The sequence below is a fragment of the Phocoena sinus genome, chromosome 13 (assembly GCF_008692025.1).
Source record: "Phocoena sinus isolate mPhoSin1 chromosome 13, mPhoSin1.pri, whole genome shotgun sequence".
Taxonomy (NCBI): Eukaryota; Metazoa; Chordata; class Mammalia; order Artiodactyla; family Phocoenidae; genus Phocoena; species Phocoena sinus.
Window position 1 is genome coordinate 52173737 of NC_045775.1, and position 24984 is coordinate 52198720.

Genomic DNA, 24984 nt, shown 5'->3' on the forward strand with positions numbered 1-24984 from the left:
TGTAACAATTTACATTCCCACCAACAGTGCAGGAGGGTTCCCTTTTCACCACACCCTTTCCAGCATTTATTGTTTCTAGATTTTTTGATAATGGCCATTCTGACCAGTGTGAGGTGATACCTCATTGTAGTTTTCATTTGCATTAGATGAGAAATTTTTTATTGAGTTCAATCCATATTGGAGCCAAAGAAGTGAAGGTTTTACAGTACCATATCTGATGTTTCCTACCACAGCATATTAACAATTTTAAATGCTAGACAGCAGGCTATTGTAATTACTGTGAAGATTACTATCACTACTCTGCAAGACGTTAGTTTAGTTGTTCAATAAAAGTAGGTTAGACTATTTGTTCAACCACTCAGCCTGAAGTGAAGCACTTAATCCTTCTCAGGGAAACAGTGTGTCAACTAAAAACTTACCTGAACAAGAATCATATTTAATTTCCCGATATATACCTTTTCCTTCTAAGAAAAGAAAAAAGTTTAGATTAAATGAGGACTTAAAATAGATACATAAATAACAAATGTAGGCAACCCACACCCCCACAGAGAGAAAAAAAGACTGCAGATCTACTGTAAATGATTGTGCATATATGTGTCTGTATGTCTGTGACAGAAGTGGGTTTAAGTTGAAGACCCAATATTTAAATGATTTTATACTCTCACAATAATCTGCAAAAAAGCTCTTACCTCTACACAAGTTGGGTCAGATGACGTCTTGATAATGAGGCCAACAACATATTTTTTTATCCCTATTAAAAAAAATTATTCAACACTTTCATAGCATGCTAATACATCTTCAGGAACCAAAAAAACTGGGGGTGGGGGAGGGCAGAGTAAAGTCAGATGATACACCTGAATCCCATCGCCAATTATGGCATTTTTGAAAAATGCCTATTAGTTTAGTGTACTATTCCTTTAAATTTTTAGTTTTTGTTAAACTTTACAAAATATTGGTTTAACAATTAGGAACTACTGTATTCTAAGATATTCTTTAATGTTAGACAGTCAAGTATACCAAGCTGTGATTTTTAAATTAAAAACAAACCAAAACAAAAAAACCCCATAAAGGACTAAGGTATTGTTCATTTAAATAAACACATTATTTTTGTGGGTTAAAACTACAAAAACCTTTAAGACATAACTTTGTGAGCACTATAAATAAGTTTATGTAAAATATTTATAAATCAAGGTCAGATGTTAATCCTTTTCAGATTTATTTTAATTATAGCATTAAGCTAATCCTATAAGTAATTTTAACTTGTTTGTCCTACAATGTAGGAAAAAACAGAGTTAAGGAGGAAGTTTTTATTTGTAGTAGTCTTTACTTAAGGGTACCTTAATAGTATAATCTGTTCTTAACAGTTAAGACTTCATGCCTTTTATTCTTTCAACAGTTGACTTCATGCCTTTGATTTTAATTTGCATCATTCAGAATTTACTTGGCATCTACTACAGCTCCCCTCAAAATTTAAAGTAATGTGGTACACTTACATTAACATATCCAAAGGGTCTGAAACAGATTCCCTAATCCAACAAATTATTATTTCCCACTACAAAGAATAAAGACTATTCTCACATCTGTTTAATAATTTAGGTTTTGCCACCAAATGACTTATGAAGATTTTTGAATTTTCAAAGCTATCTGAACTTCAAAAATACAGATAAAGGTTTTATTAAACTGTGTGTACCAAGTCTCATCTAACAAATCTACAACACTGGACTCAATATTCACTGAGAAGGAATATGCTAAGAAATTTACCCATAAGGGGTTAGCCAGAAATTTAGTCAACTTGAAGGCAACAAAGTGCTTATTTGATTGTAAAACTACCTTAATATAGTAATCTTCATAAGCTAAAACAACCTTCAAAAATCACTAATAAATAATTTCGTAATTGCAGAAAAATTTCTTAAGTACAATAAAGCCACAAAGTAAGGGTTATTCATCAACTGAAAATGTAATGTTAAGTATTAAAAATGTTCACAATATAAGAATCAGTTAAAAAACCTGCCTGCCAGGTGCCAAAAACTTAACTGTTATATACAAACACATACAATCTGCTGAAAACTATGTTATTGACATTTTAAAAATTTCTACATTAGGCAAAGACCACAGTACTAATTGTTGCAGACAATATCCACCAATGAATGAATGCTAGAACAAATGGGCAATACTTTCAGGAGAAATTCATTATCTGCACACTGTCAAATTATCTTCCCAAGATATTTTTCACTTTCAAAGTGGAAAATAGTAAACCTGTAAATAGAAAACCAGTGGGCACCAACATAACTGATAAAGATTAATAATAAATGAATAATTAAACATATTGACATCATGTACCCCCGGTTTGGTGGACTGAGAACACATCACCTGTGTGGTATTCTTGCTCCAAAATATTGAACGCCAGTCTAATCATGAGAAAACAACAGACAAACCTAAATTCAAATACACTACAAAATAACTGACCAGAACTCATCAGTGTCAAAGACATAGCAAGCAGAAATTAAGAACTGTCACAGATTAAGGAGACTAGAGACACAACTAAATAAATTGTAGACTAGGAAAAGGACAAGAGAGAAAACTTGTGAAATTTGAATTAAGGTCCATAATTCAGTTAATAGTACTGAACCAATGTTAAATGTTTGGTTGTGATAATTTTATTATGGTTGTCTAAGTTGTTAGAAGGATAAACTAAGAGGTGTAAGTACATTCTGTACTTTTTGGGTCAATGTTTCTATTGTCTAAAATTATTTTAAAAAAACAAGAGGCTTTGTGGACACACACAATAAAATCAGATCTAGATTCAATAAGGTGATTAAAACAAACAAACAAACCGATTAGGGGAACAAGTTTTATTTTAAAATGAGTGCTAAATCATACCATTTAGTTAGGTTAACCCACACAACAATCTCATGTCCTTAATATCCACTAGATCAAATCAAAACAATTCTGGGGCTTCCCTGGTGGTGCAGTGGTTGGGAATCCGCCTGCCAATGCAGGGGACACGGGTTTGATCCCTGGTCCTGGAAGATCCCACATGCTGTGGAGCAACTAAGCCTGAGCTCTAGAGCCTGCGAGCCACAACCACTGAAGCCCGCGTGCTTAGAGCCCGTGCTCCGCGGCAAGAGAAGCCACCACAATGAGAAGCCCACGCACCGCAACGAAGAGTAGCCCCCGCTCACCGCAGCTAGAGAAAGCCCGTGTGCAGCAATGAAGACCCAACACAGCCAAAAAAAAAAAAGTGAACATTTTGGGCTTCCCTGGTGGCGCAGTGGTTGAGAGTCCACCTGCCAATGCAGGGGACACAGGTTCGTGCCCCGGTCCGAGAAGATTCCACATGCCACGGAGCGGCTGGGCCCGTGAGCCATGGCCGCTAAGCCTGCACGTCTGGAGCCTGTGCTCCTCAACGGGAGAGGCCACAACAGTGAGAGGCCCACTTACCACCAAAAAAAAAAAAAAAAAAAAACAAACACACAAAAATTATGATATTGTTTATCCTCCTGTTCTTTACAGATGAATTACTGTCATTAAGACCCCTAAAAAGTTAAGGAACCAAGGAGGGGAAAGTGGCCAGGGGTGGGATGAACTGGGAGATTGGGATTGACATATATACACTAATATGTATAAAATAGATAACATTAATAAGAACCTGATGTATAAAAAAATAGAATTCAAAAAAAATTAAGGAAAAGGGCCATTATAAACAAATAAAAAAGCACCCCTCTGAAACCTCTAATATAGGCAAAAACGTGGTTTAAACAAAACCAAAAATACAGCCTACTCTCTTAGATTAAATGACCGACAATACCAAATAATAAGACATTCAGTAGTTTTCTTCTAAATCTGTCATAAGGAACAAGAGTAGAACTACAATTCCTGCCTCTTGTTGAAACATGTATGAGTTTTGAGGCTTTTCTCAGCCTCGGAGAATAAGAAAACAGGATCAAACTGATCCTTCACTCTTCTGTTATAAGCTAAATCAATTAAATACCTTCTCCCCCTTTTTTTAGAGGCTTCTGAAATTCACCCGTAGATGGAGCAAAGCGTAAAAGATGAAAGCAGGAAAAATGTGAAATAAGTAATTTAAAAAACCCAAAAAACTACTAGGATCTCAGAGACAATAAAGTCTCTGAGACTTTAAAAAGACAATAAAGTCTCTTAATTTAACGTCACTCTACAATGATCAGTACTTCCATCCATCCAAAGCATTGAAACTATACGTAAACACCTTTTTGATCAAGTACTGCTGCATACAACTGTCTGTTTAGAATATCCTACTGCTATGTAGCTTATCTGAATAAGTACCATAACTCCTTTCCCCAAATTCCTTCCCATGGTTTACCCAGAATTAAAAAAATAAAAGCAGTTCAATTAAGAAAAAGTTTACTATTGTAAACTGAACCTTTATAAAAGAAATGGTGGGAGCTCCCTGGTGGCCTACTGGTTAGGATTCTGGGCTTTCATTGCATGGCGTGGGTTCAATGCCTGGTTGGGGAACTAAGATTCCACAAGTCACGTGGCACGACCAAAAAAAAAAAAAAAGGTGTCACATGTACCAAGGGAGAACAGTCAAATGTTTACAAGTAGCAAAGAAAGCTCAGCTTCTGAGATTTAACAGAAAATACTTCAATCCCAGTGTCTATTTATTCTTTGTGCCAAAAGAATTAGTCGTCTGCCAGCTGCAAAAGTGACATTTATGTAAAACAAATTTCTTAAAACAAGAACTACCTTTACAAGATTTCATATCCAATAAAAACCATACTAATCAGAAATTATCTGTTTCCAATTAGTCAGAAAGTGTATGTGAAGAGACTAGGATATTCCTTCCAGCAGCCTTCTAAGCTCTTCCTTGGGAATAAGGAAAACTTGAAATATATATATATTAAAAATACAAACTGAAGAACATTTCACTGAAGAGTTCTCATACATAGTTTGTATGCCTTTGACAAACACAACTATGCTCTTATATGGTTACTAAGTTTTTCAAAGGACTCCTACAATGATCTAGCATACTTATATCCATAGCCCCCCATCCCGTTCTTCTAAATATGAACAAAAAAATCACCTCCAAAGTTATTAAAGTAAACCTTTGAATTATTTATTGAAAAGGAATACTTTTTTTTTAAAAAGGACCAGTCACGTATAATTTCTTCAAAACAAGGTACACTAGTATAAAAATGCCTGACTACTCACTGGAAGGCAGCTTATGGCACATGAATGCTCCTTATCCAAGAGTTTATGCATGCATTTTTATAATCCAACTCTATTTTCTCAAAGTCAAGAAAAATTTCTTTCACAGTCCCATTTCAAATAAAAACAAAGCAATACCAAATAGCCTACACAATCCTGTAAGTTGACAGTATCAACATTAGCTAGCTAAAAAGCTGAGATTTAAGTAACTCCCATCCTGACTTAGAAGTTATATATCATCTTGCAAGTTAGTTACACAGCAATATTAACAACCTTATCCCCCAGGAACATATTGCAAATATTAGATCTTAATGATACGGTAAAAGAAATGCATAACAGAATCTGATTCACTAAAACCCTTTAAAATGAGAACTTACTGACTGCAACATACTGTGGTGCAAACTAAAATATAAGTTAAAAAGTTGTAGTCTCGGGCTTCCCTGGAGGCGCAGTGGTTGAGAGTCCGCCTGCCAATGCAGGGGACACGGGTTCGTGTCCCGGTCCGGGAAGATCCCACATGCCGCGGAGCGGCTGGGCCCGTGAGCCATGACCGCTGAGCCTGCGCATCCGGAGCCTGTGCTCCGCAACGGGAGAGGCCACAACAGTGAGAGGCCCGCGTACCGCAAAAAAACAAAAAAAAAAACAAAACAAACAAACAAACAAACAAAAAAAAAGTTGCAGTCTCCGGGGCTTCCCTGGTGCCGCAGTGGTTGAGAATCCGCCTGCCAATCCAAGGGATACAGGTTCGATCCCTGGTCCAGGAAGATCCCACATGCCACGGAGCAACTAAGCCTGTGCGCCACAACTGCTGAGCCTGTGCTCTGGAGCCTGTGCACCTAGAGCTCGTGCTCCACACAAGAGAAGCCACCGCAATGAGAAGCCCACACACCGCAACAAAGACCCAAAGCAGCCAAAAGAAAAAAAAAGTTGCAGACTCCTATCTCTTGCTTTCATAGTGGCTAATTTTCATACAACACAGAAAATAGAAAGCCTTGATACACTCTTACAAAAGTAAAGCTACAGACAAAACTGAGTTAAATCCAGTCCCAACCATTGTGCAATACTATCACATGAAATTCACTTTGTTTACTCTGTAATCACATCCTTCCATCAAATCCATTTATAACTGAAACTTTTTTTCTTTCACATTTTAAAATATTTTACAATGTTGTGTTAGTTTCAGGTGTACAGCAAGTGATTCGGTTATATACAAATAATACACATTCTTTTTCAGATTCTTTCCATTATACCTTATTATGAGACACTGATATTCAGTACAGCACAATATATGTGCTATACAGTAGGTCCTTGTTTACTTTGTATATATAGTAGTGTATGTTAATCTCATACTCCCAATTTATCCCTCCCTCCCCTCCTTCGGTAACCATAAACTTGTTTTCTATGTCTGAGTATTTCTGTTTTTTAAATATGTTCATTTGTATCAATCTTAAAGATTCCACATGTGATATCATGATACTTGTCCTTCTCTGACTGACTTCACTCAGTATGATAATCTGTAGGTCCATCCATGTTGCTGCAAGTGGCATTATTTCATTCTTTTTATGGCTGAGTGATGTATTTCATTCTGTGTGTGTGCATGTGTGTGTATATACACACACCCATACCCACCCTCCACATCTTCTTTATCCATTCATCTGCTGATGGGTGTTTAGGATGCTTCTATGTCTTGGCTATTGTAAATACCGCTACTATGATCACTGGGCTTCATGTATCTTTTTGAATTAAGAGTTTTCCTCTTTCCTGGATATATGCCCAGGAGTGGAATTGCTGGATCCTATGGTTAACTCTATTTTTAGTTTTTTAGGAAACTTCATACTGTTCTCCATAGTAGATTACCAATTCACGTTCCCACCAATAGTGTACGAGGGTTCCTTTTTCTCCACACCCTCTCCAGCATTTATTATTTGTAGACTTTTTTGAGGATGGCCATTTTGACTGGTGTGAAGTAATACCTCATTGTAGCTTTGATTTTCATTTATCTCATAATTAGTGATACTGAGCACCTTTTCACATGCCTGTTGGCAAGAAAGAAAGGCTCTTTTCCCATGTCATACTGTTATTACAAACATCTGTCCATTTAAACCACCAATGATCATCAGAAAGATAGTCACTAAAATACAGCTCTGTCCTCTTTACTTTATTGTCCAAAGAAATCCAGAATAACATTCCTACTCCTCACTCAATAAAATACTCATGAGAATAAACAGCAAAACAAGAAATGAATAGCTAAAAAACCCTCAAAAGCAGGGGTTCTTAACCTAGGGTTCCCATAGATAAGCTAGAATTAGACTATAACTTATTGCCTATATGTTTAGTAGTTTTAAGAGGAATTGATATTTATTCTTTACTCTTAAAAGGGTTTACGGGGCTTCCCTGGTGGCGCAGTGGTTGAGAGTCCGCCTGCCGATGCAGGGGACACGGGCTCGTGCCCCCGGTCTGGGAGGATCCCACGTGCCGCGGAGCGGCTGGGCCCGTGAGCCATGGCCGCTGGGCCTGCGCGTCCGGAGCCTGTCCTCCGCAACGGGAGAGGCCACAACGGTGAGAGGCCCGCGTAACGCATAAAAAAAAAAAAAAAAAAAACAAAAGGGTTTACGGCCTCAAACAGATACTAAACTCTAAAATATATACAGCAATTAAAATTTTACTAAATTCATAGCATCACTATTTACAATAGACAAAATTTGGAAACAACCCACGGATGCATAAACTAAGTGGTATATACGTATAATGGAATATTAATCAGCCTTAAAAAGGAATGAAATTGTTACATACTGCAACATGGATGAACCCTGGGAACATGCTACTGAAATAAACCAGACACAAAATACTGTATGATTATATGCATATAAGTTACCTAATACAGGCAAATTCATAGAGACAAAAAGCATAATAATGGTTAACAGGGCCTGGGGAGAGAGTGTAATGGAGAGTTAATGTTTAATCGGTAGTTTCAACTGTGATGATGAAAAAATTCTGGAGATGAATAGTAATGATGGTTGCACAATACTATGTATTTACTTACTGACAATAAACTATACACTTAAAATGGTAAACATTATATATATTTAATCACAACAGAACAAGTTTTTATTTTATTAAAAATTCAACAATTTTTCCTATAACAAAAGAACAATCATAATAAAATCCACACCCCTTTAATAAAATCTACAGGTGGTTCCTGTCTCCTGCATGGATGTAAGGTAAGGATTAGGAATTGTTACGTCTCAAGTAAAGACCTCTTATGGAAGTTACACAGAACTAGGAAACTTTGGGGGGATCAAATGGCTACCTTAACCTCAAGTGGTGGGAAAATACTTTCTGTCAATTATGTATGATGCTGAAATGCAAAAGAACATCTTGAAAAATACTGCCTTGTTTTATTAGATAAAATGTAAATTAATCATTATCTTTGCTTTATTATCCCATCATATTATAAAACTGGCAAAAATACACAAATAGGAGTGCCTATTCTGGTATTTCAAACATTACATTCTATGAGGGGAAAAAAGGAGTTTCTCATGGATTTGCTTCAGAGCCAAGGGCTTAAAGAGCCCAAACACTTAAATTTTCTTTTCAAAATGACCAACAAACAACTTTCTCTGTTCAACAGGGAGTAACACTATCAACTTAAAATAAGTAAACATACACACAGAGATGTTAAGGATGCTCAACAGCAGAAGTCACAGTGAGAAGCAATTATATATGTACCATAGTGGCTAGAATTAAAAACACTGACAATACCAAGCTTTGGTGAGGATGGGAAGCATACTGCTACTGAGAATGTAAAGTGATACAACCATTTTGGAAAACAGTTGGGCAGCCAGCTAAAAACATACACCTACCATATGATCTACCCATTCTACTCCTAGCTAATCAAGTGAGTGACAGAAAGCAGACTGGGGGCTGGGGAGGTAAAGGAGAGGGCAATCACAAAGAAGAAGGTCTTGATTACAGTGGTGTTTTCACGGGTATATGCATGAGTCAAAACATATCAAATTGTACACTTTAACATGGTCTATTGTATATGTTAAATATACCTTAACAAAACTTAAAAAAGCAATTTTTAAAAGTCAGTATTGCTTAAAGGCAACAAGTTAAACGTGATATTCAGTACAATGAGAGACTTTAAGCATGCGAGTGACCTTAGTTCTGTTTTTTAAAGTAGCATGCTAAATCCTTTGTCGTGAATATATTACAAGGGACACACATAAATGGCTGTTAAGGAGCCCAGTTAGGATGCTATTGCAGAAATCACAAGGTAACCTGAGACTAGTATGATTACTTGGTGAAATGGAGAGAAGTGGGAGTATTTTCATGGAAGAAGGCTGGCAACATACACATTGTGTTTATCCATAGTCAGCACCTAGATATGCAGAGGGCTTTACACACATTACCTCTTATATCACATCCCAATAACCATGCAATACAATCAAGATAGTATGGCTTTATCACTTTGAACTTTTTCTTCATAAATTCACCACTCCCCTGTTCAATGTCAGCAAGTTTGTATATATTTCATGAAATGTAATGATCTGTAAGCCATATGCCTTAACAGATTAAAACATAATCCTTTGGTTTAAATTAAAATAATAGAGATTCCTTAACAAAGATTTTTTTCACGAGACAAAGGAGGCCTCCCCCCACTTCTTTATGGTTTGAACCTTCTAAATCAAGCACCAAAATTATTTTTAAAAAGGAACGAAGGTTATAATGAAAGCTGATGTGTACTGCAGACAAGAAAGAAGAACCAACACCACTGACAGTCCTAGTGTACCTTCGCTTCAATGACTAGTAACCATTCCCTATTTGGAAATTATTCCACTTTACGTATTAAAATTTCTTCTTTTTCTTGAGTCAAAAATATTGTCTTAAATAAAAACAAACAAATGGAACCTAATTAAACTTCAAAGCTTTTACACAGCAAAGGAAACCATAAACAAAACAAAAAGACAACCTACAGAATGGGAGAAAATACTTGCCGAATGATGCAACTTACAAGGGATCAACCTCCAAAATATACAAACAGCTCACACAGCTTAAAAACAAAACAAAAAAACCCCTAACAACGCAATCAAAAAATGGGCATAAGATTTAAAACGACATTTTATCCAAAGAAGACATACAGATGGCCAAAAGGCACATGAAAAGACACTCAACATCGCTAATTATTACAGAAAAGAAAATCAAAACTACAATAAGGTATCACCTCACACCAGCTAGAATAGCCACCATCAAAAAGTCTACAAATAATAAATTCTGGAGACGGTGTAGAGAAAAAGCAACCCTCCTGCACTGTTGGTAGGAATGTAAATATGTACAGCCACTATGGAGAACAGTATGGAGGTTCCTTAAAAACTATGGAAGCAACCTAAATGTCCATCGACAGAAGACTGGATAAAGATGTCACACACACAAATATTACTCAGGCGTAAAAAAGAATGAAACAGTGCCATCTGCAACAACATGAATGGACCTAGGGATTATCATACTAAGTAAAGCAGACAAAGACGAATATCATATGGTATTTCTTATATGTGTAATCTTTAAAAATGATACAAATGAACTTATTTACAAAACAGAAATACAGTCACAGACATAGGAAAAAACCTTATGGTTACCAAAGGGGAAAGGGGATTGGGGGAGGGATAAATTAGGAGTTTGGGATTAAAATATACACACTACTATATACAAAATAAACAACAAAGACCTACTGTATAGCACAGAGAACTACACTCAATATCTTAAAATGAAAAATTGTCTTGACTTACTTAAAAATGTAAAAGCAAAAATACTGGGAAAGTCATTAGGGTCTTAAATAGATGAATGAATCCCAAATAGGGAGTGGTGTTAGTCACTGAAGTACTTCAATAATAAGTAATTCATTAATTGAATAATTATATACTGAACACCTATATACCAAGCAGTAAGAATGCAATAAAGACATTCTCTGATCCCTGATACCATTAAGCTTATTTTGAGGAAGATAATAAAGAGTGAGAAAAACAGTGATAGCTAAGTGGGATAAAGGTTATAGTGGGTGGGGATGGGGGTGACCAAAAAAACCATTTTTCTGACCTAAAGCAAAATGATAAAAATCAGAGCAATGTAGTTAACTTTGTATTACATAAATCTAAATTCATTAAAATGATTATGAAGGTTATATCTCCCTTGCTCTATTTTTATTAAAATATCTTTTAATTAAATGTTTTTTAACATGTCCTTTCTCGGCTATTATCCGTCTTTTGCTCATTAAAATTTTACTCATTTGTGATCCGCTGGTACAGGACACACTAAGGGAACACAGAGCAAGAGACATCTAACTTAGTCCAGAACTGTCAGGTATTTTCCTGGCAAACTGTTTTAGATAATGCCCTAAATTGAAAATGCCATTCCACTAAACGAACATGTGAAAATTAACGTACGCTTATGGACAAGAACCTGAAAGCTGATAAAATATATGCTGGATTGGAAAAAATGTACATAACTTATCTTGGGGGCTTCCCTGGTGGCGCAGCCCCGGTCCCAGAAGATCCCACATGCCGCGGAGCGGCTGCGCACGTCCCAACGGGAGAGGCCCGAGAACCCAAAACAAACAAACAAAAAAAACTTATCTTGGCTTGCTGTTTGATAGGTTTGATAACCAAACCTATCATTCCTTTAAAATACATCAAGCATTGCCATTTTCATGAATGAGCTTGTCCAAAGGGGCCAACCTGATTTTTCCCCTCTTTTAGCATGTGTTAGCACTTATTACATATACGCCTAATTTAATGATATTTTTTTAAAAAGATATCATTTTTAACATGTTTTATCTTCCTACCTGTAATACTCTGACGTAGGGAATATATTTGTATAGTCTTAATACCTAATGGTACTAAAATGGACAAAGACTAGCTAAAGTGGAGACAACAGCTTAAAAGATATGACAAATTATAAACAAAAGGAATGTACAATATTTGGGGGGTTATACTAATTTATTTCCAATATCGAAGTTACTTAAGATGAAGGAAAATTAACATTCAGAAATTTAGTATACTTCGCAAGATACAAAATTTTAGGATTGTAAAAGCCTCCTAGGGTGACAAAGTTGGAAAGAATTATAAATATAGTAGTGAATAAATTTATTTCCCAATGCTTTATAAATGAGATCAATTACCTTAAGAACACACATCATTAAATGCATCATGCAAAGTTGCTGCTGTATATCTAAAGTTAGATAGAGTTCACTAACATTCTCTGGGAGCCATTTTACACGCTCTTCTAATATTGAGCCTCTGAAAGACCCTAAAAATTACCTCACACTTTCCCCTCCATGTAATGACTTCACTGACAGTGAAAACCATACATGTGGTGATAGGAACTTCACGTACTTTTAAAGAAGTTTACATCCCACGCAATTTTATCACTAGTGTTAAGGGGAAATGCAAGGGGAAAGGTGATTCTAATTGATGTTTTTTATAAGTACTGCTTGCAGAGAAATGAAGTATCTCACTAATACAGAATAGAAACACATGAATAAAATAGAATTCTCTTGACTCAGGAAGAATATCACCACCCCGCCTCTACCAGTTTTTGCCAAACAAGATGGTAAGACTTTCAAAATTAAAATTATATACATATTCCAGGGTATATATTAAATATACATATGCCCTGGAATATGTATATATTTGATACTTACATAGAAATATATGGAAGCTTTTGACTTTATGATAAAAACCAAAAGATGCCACTCCCATTCATGCAGAAAGCAAAAACTGTCAAGCCCTCAGGGAGAACTTTTAGCCTCTAATTTTTTCAGTAACAAATACAACCATGACTGATAAGCTAGTATAATTTTAAATCATTTAATTTTATACCTGGAAAATAATTTGGGAGGATCATCTAGCACAATCCTTATATAATAAGAAGCAGAGGTCTATGTGTTTAGAAATTAAAGAGGGACTTATTACAGTAAAATGGCACTGAAGTAAAATATTACACACTTTTTTGTTGGTATGGTAAGCCATACCCAAAGTTAAATTTGAGGCTCAAACGACAAGTATAAAAACAACAGTAGTAAAGGAACCAGAACTGCACCTAAGGTCCCTAAAAGCAGTGAAGTACAAAGGATCTATTTGGGCCTGAGTCAACTGTACTTACTAATTTCTGAGAAAGTCACAGAATGTGATCTAAAATGGTTTCAAACCAAAATAAAAACATTTAAAGAAACAGGAACCTCTTTGGGGGGGGCACTATTTCCTCCCATACTATCATTCTTAATTCAGTTTATGGTGTATTACGGATACTGCCATTAAAAATTGTCCCAGTGACCTCTAAAAGTGCTAGAAAGATGTCAAGATTTAAGTCAGACTGAGTAAATCCAGGTCGCTATTCCACCATAAAGATGACATGAGAAAGCAGGTAAAGACAAATCTTAAAGAGCAACAGTCAAAGAAAGGGAACATAATTTAATAGGAAAAAATGCCACCAAAAGTAGTATAACCCCATTTTAAAATCCAGACTTCTCTCTTTATTTTTCAGAGATTAAACAAGTAACAAAGTAGATAATAAGGCAGTATGTGAAAACTGGAAGGAACTGCATTAAAGAATTCCAAGAGACTAACTTTGCCCCATGTTTCTTAAACCATGACTACTTTTACTGAGGTAGTGACAAAGGAAAAAGTAAAAATATTAATACCAGGCATCTCCACAGCTTCATTTTTTGATCTTTCCTTATTTTAGAAGCCAACCTCTTATAAGGTATGCCCAGAATGTCAAAAGCTAAAGTCTTGATTTTTAAAACTTGTTTTTTCCTTTGCTGTTATATTTATGTTATTCCTTGTATTACAGTACTCATTACTTGCTACTGTGTGATGAATTTAAAACAATATATAAGAGCGCATATTCAAATTTCATTCATTTCAAACACGGTCTAGATTAACTATGTAAGTTGATACAAATTTTTCACAATATTTACTGTAGAAAGTTTCACCAGTCTGGTTTCTGCTTTCCCCCAAAAATAACCTTATTCTTCCCCTGACCCTAAATATAAACAGAACCTGCCTTGCAGTATGATGAAAGCAGTAATCCATTAGAGCATAATAAACTGCTGAAGATTCAACACATTCCTCCTGTCCAATACTCAACTATAATAAAAATGCCAGGAATAATAAAATTCTGAATCTACAATTCTTTAAAACACTTTCCTACCTTCACATTGGTTCCTTGGAAGAATCTTCCACCTTGTTTTTATCACATTTTCCAAAATTTGTAGTCCATAATACTGAAAATTGGAGAATAGAAGCATGTGAATATATTGCTGTAAGACTGGCAATTTCCAGGATTCACAAATGGACAGACATTCACACATTTACATCTAAATTTTCAAAAACATTATGCTACCAAGTTTAATTACATATATTAAACAAGGATCTATTTGCCCATATACTGAGTTTTCATGCATTTTCCTCACTTTATTGTTTACTACTCTATTTAACGTCCTGCTGTTTATACATGCTCACACCAGGAGGAAGAACCAAATAAAAAGCCCTTAGCAGCCAAATGGGCTTAGTCTGTAGAAGGAAAAGTAGCAGCCAGATACGAATTCACAGCATAAATGACTGCTTATAGGCTCACGTACTTTAACACGACCAGGCTCCTAAGAATTTAGGCAGCTTGGATGCTCTCAAGCTTCCTACCATCTTCTAGAGTTGTAAGCTCTTGGCCAAGTATTAAAGTATTGTCACAGATACTTTCTACAGAAAGTGTTTTACAAACATCACTGGTGTGTTACTTAAGGAGCAGCAAGACAGCCCACGGGTTTAATTTTAAATTTTAACCCCACCCTTAGAGTTGCTATTTCTACTAATTTAAAGATAAACTTTTGTGCACAGGTCAAAATAATACACAAATGAATGTTGCAATCTGTATCTACCTTTCAGGTATTCCTTCCAACTATAAAAATGATAACTAAAAATGTAAGAACGTTAATAAATACAAATACCACTTTCAAGCCATTTTGTCCCTCCTGTTGATTACTCACTCTAAATAGTCAACATATTTATAACAATTTACAAGGCTACAGGAGTTACTACCCAAAATCATTACCATGACCAATTAGTGTGGATAGACAGGAGGAAGAAAAGGGTCAAAACTGTTGTGGTATGCTTCAACTGGTTGAATTAGGGAAGAATCAGCCATAATACCTGAAAGGTAAACTCATTCATATATAGACATTTAACCTCAGATTGCAAGTTTTGGCTGAGAATAAGAGTTCATCTTTAAAATGGTTAGTCATCACACAATAAAATAGGAGCATTAGTATTTCAACCAAAGGGATCATGTGAATGCACACTTTATCCAAAGCACAATATAGACTGTCCCAAACTACATTGTGCTCAAACAGTGTTTTTGCTGTTTTCTTTCATTTTTAACATTTCATACTTTTTAGGAAAAATTTGCCATTTCAACCCAAATCCTACATTTGCAGAACATTCCTTAAAAAGACTTCAAAAATAAAAACAAGGCCAAAGCAAAATTCTGAAATTACAAATTATAAATTTGATGCCATGCCAAAAAAGTTTCATAATCAGCAGTAAATGGTGAAGCTTTCTTTCCTGTTCATTTACCTCTCTTTATAGATCTACGTTTCAGACAAATGTAAATAAACAAAAAAGGTAAGTTTCTCATTGACTAAAATTCTAAATTAACTTTAAAAACACACTACCCTAAACTTGCTTTAAATTAATTCTAAGGCATGAAATCAGAGTGTCAAAAGTTTTACTAAGTCAAAACAAATGCACTTCTTACTACATGAATATATACCCTCTTGCTAATTCTCAACCAATTACAAAGATCTTTAAGAAACTAAGACACAAAACCTGCCATAAATACACCAGTTAAGAAGTACTAATCTTAATAACTTAACCATATTTAGCCAATGTATTTTCAGCCTACCCTTCTTAATTGAAGGATATCCCCCTCCATTGTTGCATTTATTTACTTCTGCCTTTATATCTGATACTGTTACCTGAATTACCCTATTTACTAACCTCTAGTCCTTTCTCCAACTGTAAAAAAGTAGCACAAGCTTGCTGAAGATACAATTCATCTTTCATCTTTCTGCACACAGGTCTGAGGCAGGAAGCCCAATAAAAGCTTTCACTACTTAGTTCAAAGGAATACATAGATCACCAACATAGTACCCTAAAACCCAATCTCTCCTAGACATTAAGACTCTACACATGATGAGAATTCACATTTCTTTGAAAAGGAGTATTTTGATTAAAAAATCTGAAGTGATAGCCAAATCTGAGGGCCAATGATAAATAACTACTTGGAAATATACATAAATAATCCAAATATCATTCTGAAGTATTAAGTTTCTGCTTTACACCTCAGGACTTGAGAAATCCACTGCTGAGTTATGAAGATGAGGGACAGAGAACAGCAAAGACTAAATGAAAAAATAAATGCATGAAATGATCCCTATGGTAGAAATTTCTACTGAGCCCTTAGAAATACTTATTTTATGCATTGAATTCCCCTTTCCCCTCCCACCGCCCATGAAACAAAAACAATTGATGAACAGAATTCAGTTAAAGGGAATCAAAAGGGTAGACCTTGTGGAGGCCTGCCGTCAAAGCCTAGCTGTGTCAGTTGCACAGGAAGACACCCCTTTTCTTCCTATTACAAGCAATCAACATAATGGAACATTATGATTAATATCAGGTAGTGTTAACATCTTTAAAGAAAAAAAAATGATTGCATAAAGCCAAATGTCATAGTGCATAAATTTAGCACCAAATCATTTGTAATTTATGTAAATGGAAGAATTCTTTACCTGTTGCTTTCTTTCTGTTCCTCTAATCATCTCATTTTTCACAAGACAAATTTGAGTTTTTAAAAATACTGTTGATAAATCAACTTAAACATTAGTAATGTCTGTCAGTATAAAAAGCAAAATTTACCAGGCAAGCAAACAGGCAAACACTGTTATGTTACTTAAGGTTAGCACTTTGAGGAAGTTCTGGACTGTATTTTTGCCCTAAAATTATAAGATGTCAAAACTAGTTAATATTTAAACTGTTAATTAACACAGTCTGATTTCAGAAACAGAGGTGAACATGGCTACTTTCTGTTTAACACAATGTATACCAAGTGGAAACCTTGTGTGTATTTAAACAGAATGCCCATGCATGGTATTTTACTACTTTAAGGCAGTTTAAAGAGAAGTGTGAATCATCAAGCCTAACAGTCAAAAACACATTTGATCAACCCTTCTGTTCAAACTTAAGAAAAAAGGACCCAAATGATAACATTTTCAATTGCAAATAAAAACTGAGTGCTGTCCATAAAAGCATTGGTACCATGGAGTAGGGTTTTACGCTGTCCCACACAACTTGGTTTTGGAGGTGCCTAGCCTGTGTTATATTGATTACTTGCCCAAAATAATTCCTCTGATGTTATGTTTCATCTCTGAATAACATTCAGAATTATGCTGAGATCTGTACACATATTCTAAAAAGAAAAAGAAAAAAAAAAAAAACCAACCAAAAGAACCCCCAAACAACAACAAAAAAAAAGCCACCTGCATACTAGTCCCAATTTCAAAACTCCATTTATAATTCTTAGGACTATTTGCAAGAATTCATTCTATGTTTAAGGCTAAATTTTGAAATAAGTTAACATTATTAAATGATTTGATAACAGATGCTAATACTAAAAATGAGATACCTTCCTCAAAGTTTATGACTGGAAGAAAGAAGAAATAATGGATTTAAAAAACCACCACTTGCTACTTTCGTGTTCATATTCTGTGAAAATTCCAAAATTGTGTCGACTCTTGTCCATGCATCAGGATGCTCCTTTAAATGTGTCAGTACTTCTTGAGCCATTCTTTGCTAAAATAGTATACAAAAAGAATTTTAAGCTAACTTGTTCTTTCGAATGGTATTGAGCAAGGCACAAATCCTAATAGGACAGTGATTTTTATCAACTTTCAGAAATACTCAAGAAACTAGTCCCTTAGAGAAATAAAAATGTGTCCATTATCCACTTCAATTAAGAATGGGGGGCTTCCCTGGTGGCGCAGCGGTTGAGAGTCTGCCTGCCAATGCAGGGGACACGGGTTCGTGCCCCGGTCTGGGAAGATCCCACATGCGCGGAGCGGCTGAGCCTGCGCGTCCGGAGCCTGCGCTCCGCAACAGTGAGAGGCCCGCGTACCGCAAAAAAAAAAAAAAAAAAAAGAATGGGTACAGGGCTTCCCTGGTGGCACAGTAGTTAAGGATCCGCCTGCCAATGCAGGGGACACGGGTTCGAGCCCTGGTCGGGGAAGATCCCACATGCTGTGGAGCAGCTAAGCCTGTGCGCCACAACTACTGAGCCTGCACACCACAACTACTGAAGCCCATGTGCCTAGAGCCCGTGCTCCACAACAAGAGAAGCCACTGCAATGAGAAGCACACACACCGCAACTAGATAAAGCCTGCGCGCAGCAATGAAGACCCAACGCAGCCAAAATAAATTAACGAATTTTAAAAATTAATTAAAAAAAAGAATGGGTATATTCTTTTAAACAGAAAAGTGTTTTCTTCCCCTAATCTGCTTTATTTGGTATTCTCAAAACTGAACTTAAATTCAATCAATTATCTACTCCAACATAAAGGGGTTCTCAGCACACAATCAACCAAAAGCAACATATAAAAATTCACATCTACTTAGACAAGTTATGTAATGGTATACTCTGGTTTATAAGAGTCACCAAGATATCTTTAACGAACTTTATCTATAAAATTATATTTCAGGGGAGACAGATAAAAGCTAGGTCTAAGTAAGTCTACAACTCTAATACCTGTTGATACACATAAAACATTAAGACCCTTTTAAAGCAGTATTTTCAGTTTATTGTAAACACACCTTTGTCTCTGAAAATCCTTTAATTTCACAATATTAAATCCTAGCTATTTTGAAAATTTTCTTTTTTTGCTTTTGTATTTCTAAAATGCAAACCCAGAATATTTAAATCTATGAAACCATCATCTAGAATTAACAAATGTTAGATTTTGCTGCACTTGTCTGTTTTTCTTTTAAACATAAGATCTAAAACTTATGGAACTCTGTACCTTTCTTCAGCGCCATTTCCTTCCTTTGTTCCTTCTTTAGAGATAATCACTTTCATGACTTTGGTGTCTTTTCCTGTCTCTATTTTCACAGCATGTGTATGAATTTCATAAAAATAGTTGTGTGGTTACTAAATTTTATATAAATAGTATATTGTAGAAATCCTTCTGCAGTTCCCTCTTTCCATTTGACATAGTTTCTTTCCCTTGGCTTCACTGAGATATGATTGACAATTGAGAGTTTTAAAGATCTAGCCATGTTGACATTATCCAGTTTCTTCATTTTAACTGTTAGTTTTTCACACAATATGAACACTACATTTTATCAAAGGCTGATAAGTCTATTAATTTTTTTCAGGAAGCAACCGCTTAATCTTTTTCACCTTTATAGGCTGTTTTGTAGCTCAACTGGATCCTCCCTAACTAACTTTTACCTATTTCTATCACATGTTGTAACCAAAGAGTAAATTTTTGTCGTTTTAAAATTTGGCGATTATCCTTCTGTTAGATCATTTACTTGATCAAGGGTTTGATTCTATGGGTTAAACAAGGAAGCATCAAAAGGAGGGGAGAAAAGCATTCTTATTTAAACCATCTCTGACACAGACACCTCATAATCTTTAAGTTGGCTTTTATTCCAATCTACAAAAAAAAAAATTTTTTCTCTTGTGGCTTTTTTTTTTTTTTTTTTTTTTTTTTTGCGGTACGCGGGCCTCTCACTGCTGTGGCCTCTCCTGTTGTGGAGCACAGGCTCCGGACGCGCAGCCTCAGCGGCCATGGCTCACGGGCCTAGCCGCTCTGCGGCATGTGGGATCTTCCCAGACTGGGGCATGAACCCGCATCCCCTGCATCGGCAGGCGGACTCTCAACCACCGCCACCACAGAAGCCCCTCTTTTGGCTTTTATACACTGCTTATTGTTTAAAACGTTGACAAATACACACCCACTAAATTAGGTAATGGTTCTGTATCCTGACAATAAGACCAGAAATACTTTGGAACTTGAAAGAAAAATAAGGTGCCTGGGTTCCACCCTAAGGGTCTGGGATTAGAGCAAGTGTGTGAAGTCTTGAAATACAACTATACATTTTTTATTTGATTTAAAGGGTTGTAATTGTATCATATGATAAGCAACCAACAAAAGGTAGAAAGAATGGTGATGTGAATTATTTATGGCCAAAGCCCATTTTAGCAGTGTTTTGATTCTCTTCCTGAGAATATCTAACTGGATAGACTTGCATATAAAACAGTAACAAATATTAAGAGGATAAGGTACATCAAAGATCCATGCCTAGTAAGTTATTTGGTCAAGATACAACTTTTATCAGATTTTTTGAAGTGATGAGCATTCTACACATAAATGAATAGTTCCCCACACTATCACCATTCATTTCAATCTCCCCATAAATCACGTTCCTTCCTTTTCAGTCATCCTTTTTGTTGTAATTTTACTCTCTAAAGTTATTGCTAGTATTTGCGTCCTTTTTAAATTTGTCTTAATCCCACTGTCCTTACATAATATATCCTTTTCTTCTTTTAAAAAATATATTCCTTTATTAACTTAAAACCCCAAGAGGGGTTAAAAAAGGCACAAAGGGAAACCGAGGAGAGAGAAAATCTGGCATCTCCCTGTGTTACTAACTGAATGTTGAAAGTATTTTAGTTGCTAAGCAATAGATTAAAGAGTTCAAGACACTTAACACAGTACGGGAGAAAACACCCAACTCCAACATTTTTGTTTCCCTGGCGTCCTATTTGGCTAAAAATAGAAAAATGTTTATAACAGAAGGTAGTCCTAATATTACAGTGCTAATTATTCTACTATACTACCCATCTAGGCAAAAGTTCTATCTACAGATTAAAGGCCACCCTTCTAATAATTCCTTCCTCTCCAAAGTTATGAAATCCTTTTCAAAAAAGTTAGGCTACATACAGGTGAGTTTAAAACTTAATTAGCATAATTTCTACTTGCTATTTTAAGTACATATTTTATGACAGACCAAAGCCAAACAAAAACTCCCCACCAAACCATATTTTAAAACAATGAGTTTGGGCTTCCCGGGTGGCGCAGTGGTTGAGCGTCTGCCTGCCGATGCAGGGGACACAGGTTCGTGCCCCGGTCTGGGAGGATCCCACATGCCGCGGAGCAGCTGGGCCCGTGAGCCATGGCCGCTGAGCCTGCGCGTCCGGAGCCTGTGCTCCGCAACGGGGGAGGCCACAACAGTGAGAGGCCCACGTACCGCCAAAAAAAAAAAAAAAAACCGAAAACAATGAGTTTACATCACATATGTGAAATCATCTTCATTATACTTTCAAAGTCTCCTTTAAACAGGATGGCTCCTAAATAGCAGTCACCGCTAACAGGTGCTTTACAAAACCTCATCACTAATCCTCCAGTCTCTTGCAAGGTAGGTAACTTTGTAGATGAGATTCTAGAGGAATGACTAGAAAACTTACTGGAATAAATTTAAGACATTTAACACTAAAAACATGTTTTCCGGGCTTCCCTGGTGGCACAGTGGTTGAGAGTCCGCCTGCCGATGCAGGGGACACGGATTCGTGTCCTGGTCCGGGAAGATCCCACATGCCGCGGAGCGGCTAGGCCCGTGAGCCATGGCCGCTGAGCCTGCACGTCCAGAGCCTGTGCTCCGCAACGAGAGAGGCCACAACAGTGAGAGGCCCGCGTACCGCAAAAGAAAAAAACGAAACATGTTTTCCACTGCAACCTTCAACTTTTTATTCAAAATAAAACCCCCAAGAAGTGGTATATAAAAAATTGAACAAAGGAAGTTTAAAGATATCACTTTCAGAAAAGGGGTTCTTAACTGCCTTTAAGCTCTAAGCCTGTTCCCTTATCTATAACAAATACCAACTTACTGATTATTCTTTATGCAACTGACTTGTCCCATGAGAAATCTAACCAGACATAAAATTCTTACTTTTGGTAAAGTTAATTTTGTCTTCATAAATGGAAACATCTGTAAACACTTTTCTAAATCTAGTCTTTATTCAAACGTCAAATTTAAAACAAATCATTAAATTTCGACACTGTGAAACATTACTAAAGCAATATTACAACATAGTCTTCATAATTACTTCTGTTATAAGCCTAGAACACTGGTCTATTTAGTCATCATACTTCTAGATGCTGTGAACCAGGTTAAAAAAGAACGAAGACTAAAGAGCAGTGGCAGCTTAATGATATGATAAAATTAAATGCCTATCTTCCTAATGGCTTATAGACTTATGCTTCTAATATAGTCAAAGTTGAGCCCAACCTTACTTCATGCATTTCAACCTTACTGTCATACTTTCTTCCAAAAGCAGCTGCTTTCCATACATCCATGCTGGGATGAAATGGAGCTTAAAGCTCCATGTTGAATGTATAGTATGTGTAGAAAATACGGATACTTTTTCAGGAATGCTTTTGGAGACAAGAACACTGATCGAAAGCGCCTAGGAGTATAAAACTGCACTAACAAGCTTACAAAATCACTGTAATTTTTTTCCACTCATACAACTTTCATGGCCCTTTTTCCCTTTAAATTTTTTCTTTATTATAGTGAAACCAATGTTAGATTTCAGAAGGGAATAGAAATACTTATGCACTTGCTAATATTTATACATCATGTTTTTTGGACTATCTATAAAAGATACCACTATATCCACCTTTCAGAGGTTTTTAAAAAGTATCAAAGTAGCCAGGGTTTAACTATGCAAATATAAATTAATGGCTTGAAGATACATTATCTACCAGAAATGCACTTTTTGGCAACAAAATTTTACTAGCAAGATATCTGTCACGTCACCTTATAAGATTTTTTTAATCCAGGAACAGAAACTTTTACTCGTTTAAAACTTTATTAGGTCCACAGGGTGCAGATTGAAGATTGTCCAGTTTCTTGTACCATAAAAAAAATTTTTAATTTACAAACATTCCTGTTTTTTAAAAAAAAAAACCCAAACCTTAAACTCATCAAAACATAGATTAAGTGTAAGACAATTTCCTATTTTAACAGTTATCACTTTTACAAGTGCTAAAATTCAAACAATGTAAAGATACCTGGTATTGTGGGATATTTAAAACAAGTTTTATCTGTGAAGTACTTCTGCAATTTAAATGTTTCAAAAACAGAAGACTCATATTAACTCCAAATACATTAAATATATAAGGGACATACAACCTTTAATATCTACAAAACATTTAATACATTGGGCTATATCTTTTATTAAACGGGGTAAAGGTTGCTGAAGAATAGAACAAGGATAATAAAAATATTCCAAAACTTCCCACTCTAAACCATTTCAAAATGTAATGCAATTTCTTTCTCCAGACCACCTCTCAGAATTAATATATAATTCCAATTTAATACAAACTATGGGATATTTTTTAAAAGGTGGTAATTTAAAATTTTATTCTAAACTCAACAACTTTATTACTCTGCAATAATGTTTGATCAACTACTTTACCTGGGCTCCTTCTCCGTGGTATAAGCAATTCACCACGTTGTCTAAAAGGTTGATATCCAGTTTTTGGCTGAAATCAAGCAGCTGGCGAGCTGCATGGTCTGCTAACATTGTCATAATTGCTGGCATAGATTACTGAAAATAAAGAGAAAGAATTTAAGGCGCCTATGAAGTTTTGATATTGTCAAAAAGTTTCTACTCAAGTTATTTTACTTCAACCATGTTCTGACAAATATTTTACTTTGTATTTCAGAGATTTTACCTAAACAACTGAGACAGTAAAAGCAAATAAACGCTGAAGTTACTTAGGTACTCCACAACTGCATTAATCATTAGGGTTCACTTTATTTTTACACCCCAGAAAAATCATACTGTTCTTTCTACTAACATGTATATAAAGTCACCCTAACCCGTTTTAAAAATGATTATTAAAGAATTTATGGCCCTAAAACCTGATACAATTTAAAATCTTGATCTCAAAAATTTTAAATACAGATGAAGTTCAAATGGATCCCCGCCCCCTGCCCCAAGTAGGGTCTTCTAGTTCAGTAAAAGCTCACTTTCCCTCATTTCATGTTACCTTAATTTTTAAGATATACTGAAGACGCTAAAAATTAAATGTGGTATAAAAGTTTTCCTATATATAGCAATGATTAGCTAACAAGTCTAACAAATCTGGTATCCTTAACCTCTATAGAATTTAAGCTTTTGCACTCAATTAAACCATTTATATTTGTTTCTTTCATCCCTGAATGAATTTGTGGAGATTTAAATTACAAGCGTACAAGCTCCCTGAATATATGTTCTAGAAAAAAAAAACTATGGTAATACGTCAAACAAGATTTTTTTTAATTTCCAAGTACTGACTGGCAAAACAAAAAGCTGTAAAATCTTGCTATTTTCTAAATAAGACTAAATTCTACCATAACAGAAAAATGAGCTTCTTCACCTCAAGTAATGTACTGGCTAAAACCTACTGGTTCATATGCAATGGTACCCCTTTAAGAGGATTCTACTCCAAGATGCTGGCACACATGCACATTCTTGTTGCCCAGCCTTATAAAAATCTTTCCTTTTGCTTTTTCTTCAAAGCCAGTGCCACTTAAGTCTGACTGGCTAAATCAGCACTCCTCAAACTTTTTGGGGTTAAGATGCCTCACAATCAGAGGAACAGGATAGCTGTTGCCAAATTTAAAAAATTCACAACT

At 35.7% G+C, this 24984-nt stretch overlaps 1 protein-coding gene across 4 annotated transcripts in view; it reads right to left on the reverse strand.

Annotated features, from left to right (window-relative positions):
- The window catches only part of XPO1 (exportin 1), a 44574-nt gene that overhangs the window by 16549 nt on the left and 3041 nt on the right, over nucleotides 1-24984 (reverse strand). The window contains exons 2-8 of one of the 4 annotated variants that reach the window (XM_032652797.1): nucleotides 23780-23911; nucleotides 17991-18092; nucleotides 17033-17115; nucleotides 16812-16875; nucleotides 14401-14473; nucleotides 690-751; nucleotides 420-464 (exon numbers count right to left, since the gene is read on the reverse strand). In XM_032652797.1, coding sequence (XP_032508688.1) covers nucleotides 420-434 — 15 coding nt within the window. In that variant the 5' untranslated portion in view covers nucleotides 435-464; nucleotides 690-751; nucleotides 14401-14473; ... (2 more) ...; nucleotides 17991-18092; nucleotides 23780-23911. Of the gene's footprint in view, nucleotides 1-419; nucleotides 465-689; nucleotides 752-14400; nucleotides 14474-16811; nucleotides 16876-17032; nucleotides 17116-17990; nucleotides 18093-23779; nucleotides 23912-24984 lie in introns of those variants that run through there. The other 3 variants (XM_032652798.1, XM_032652799.1, XM_032652796.1) reach the window with 3 other exon arrangements.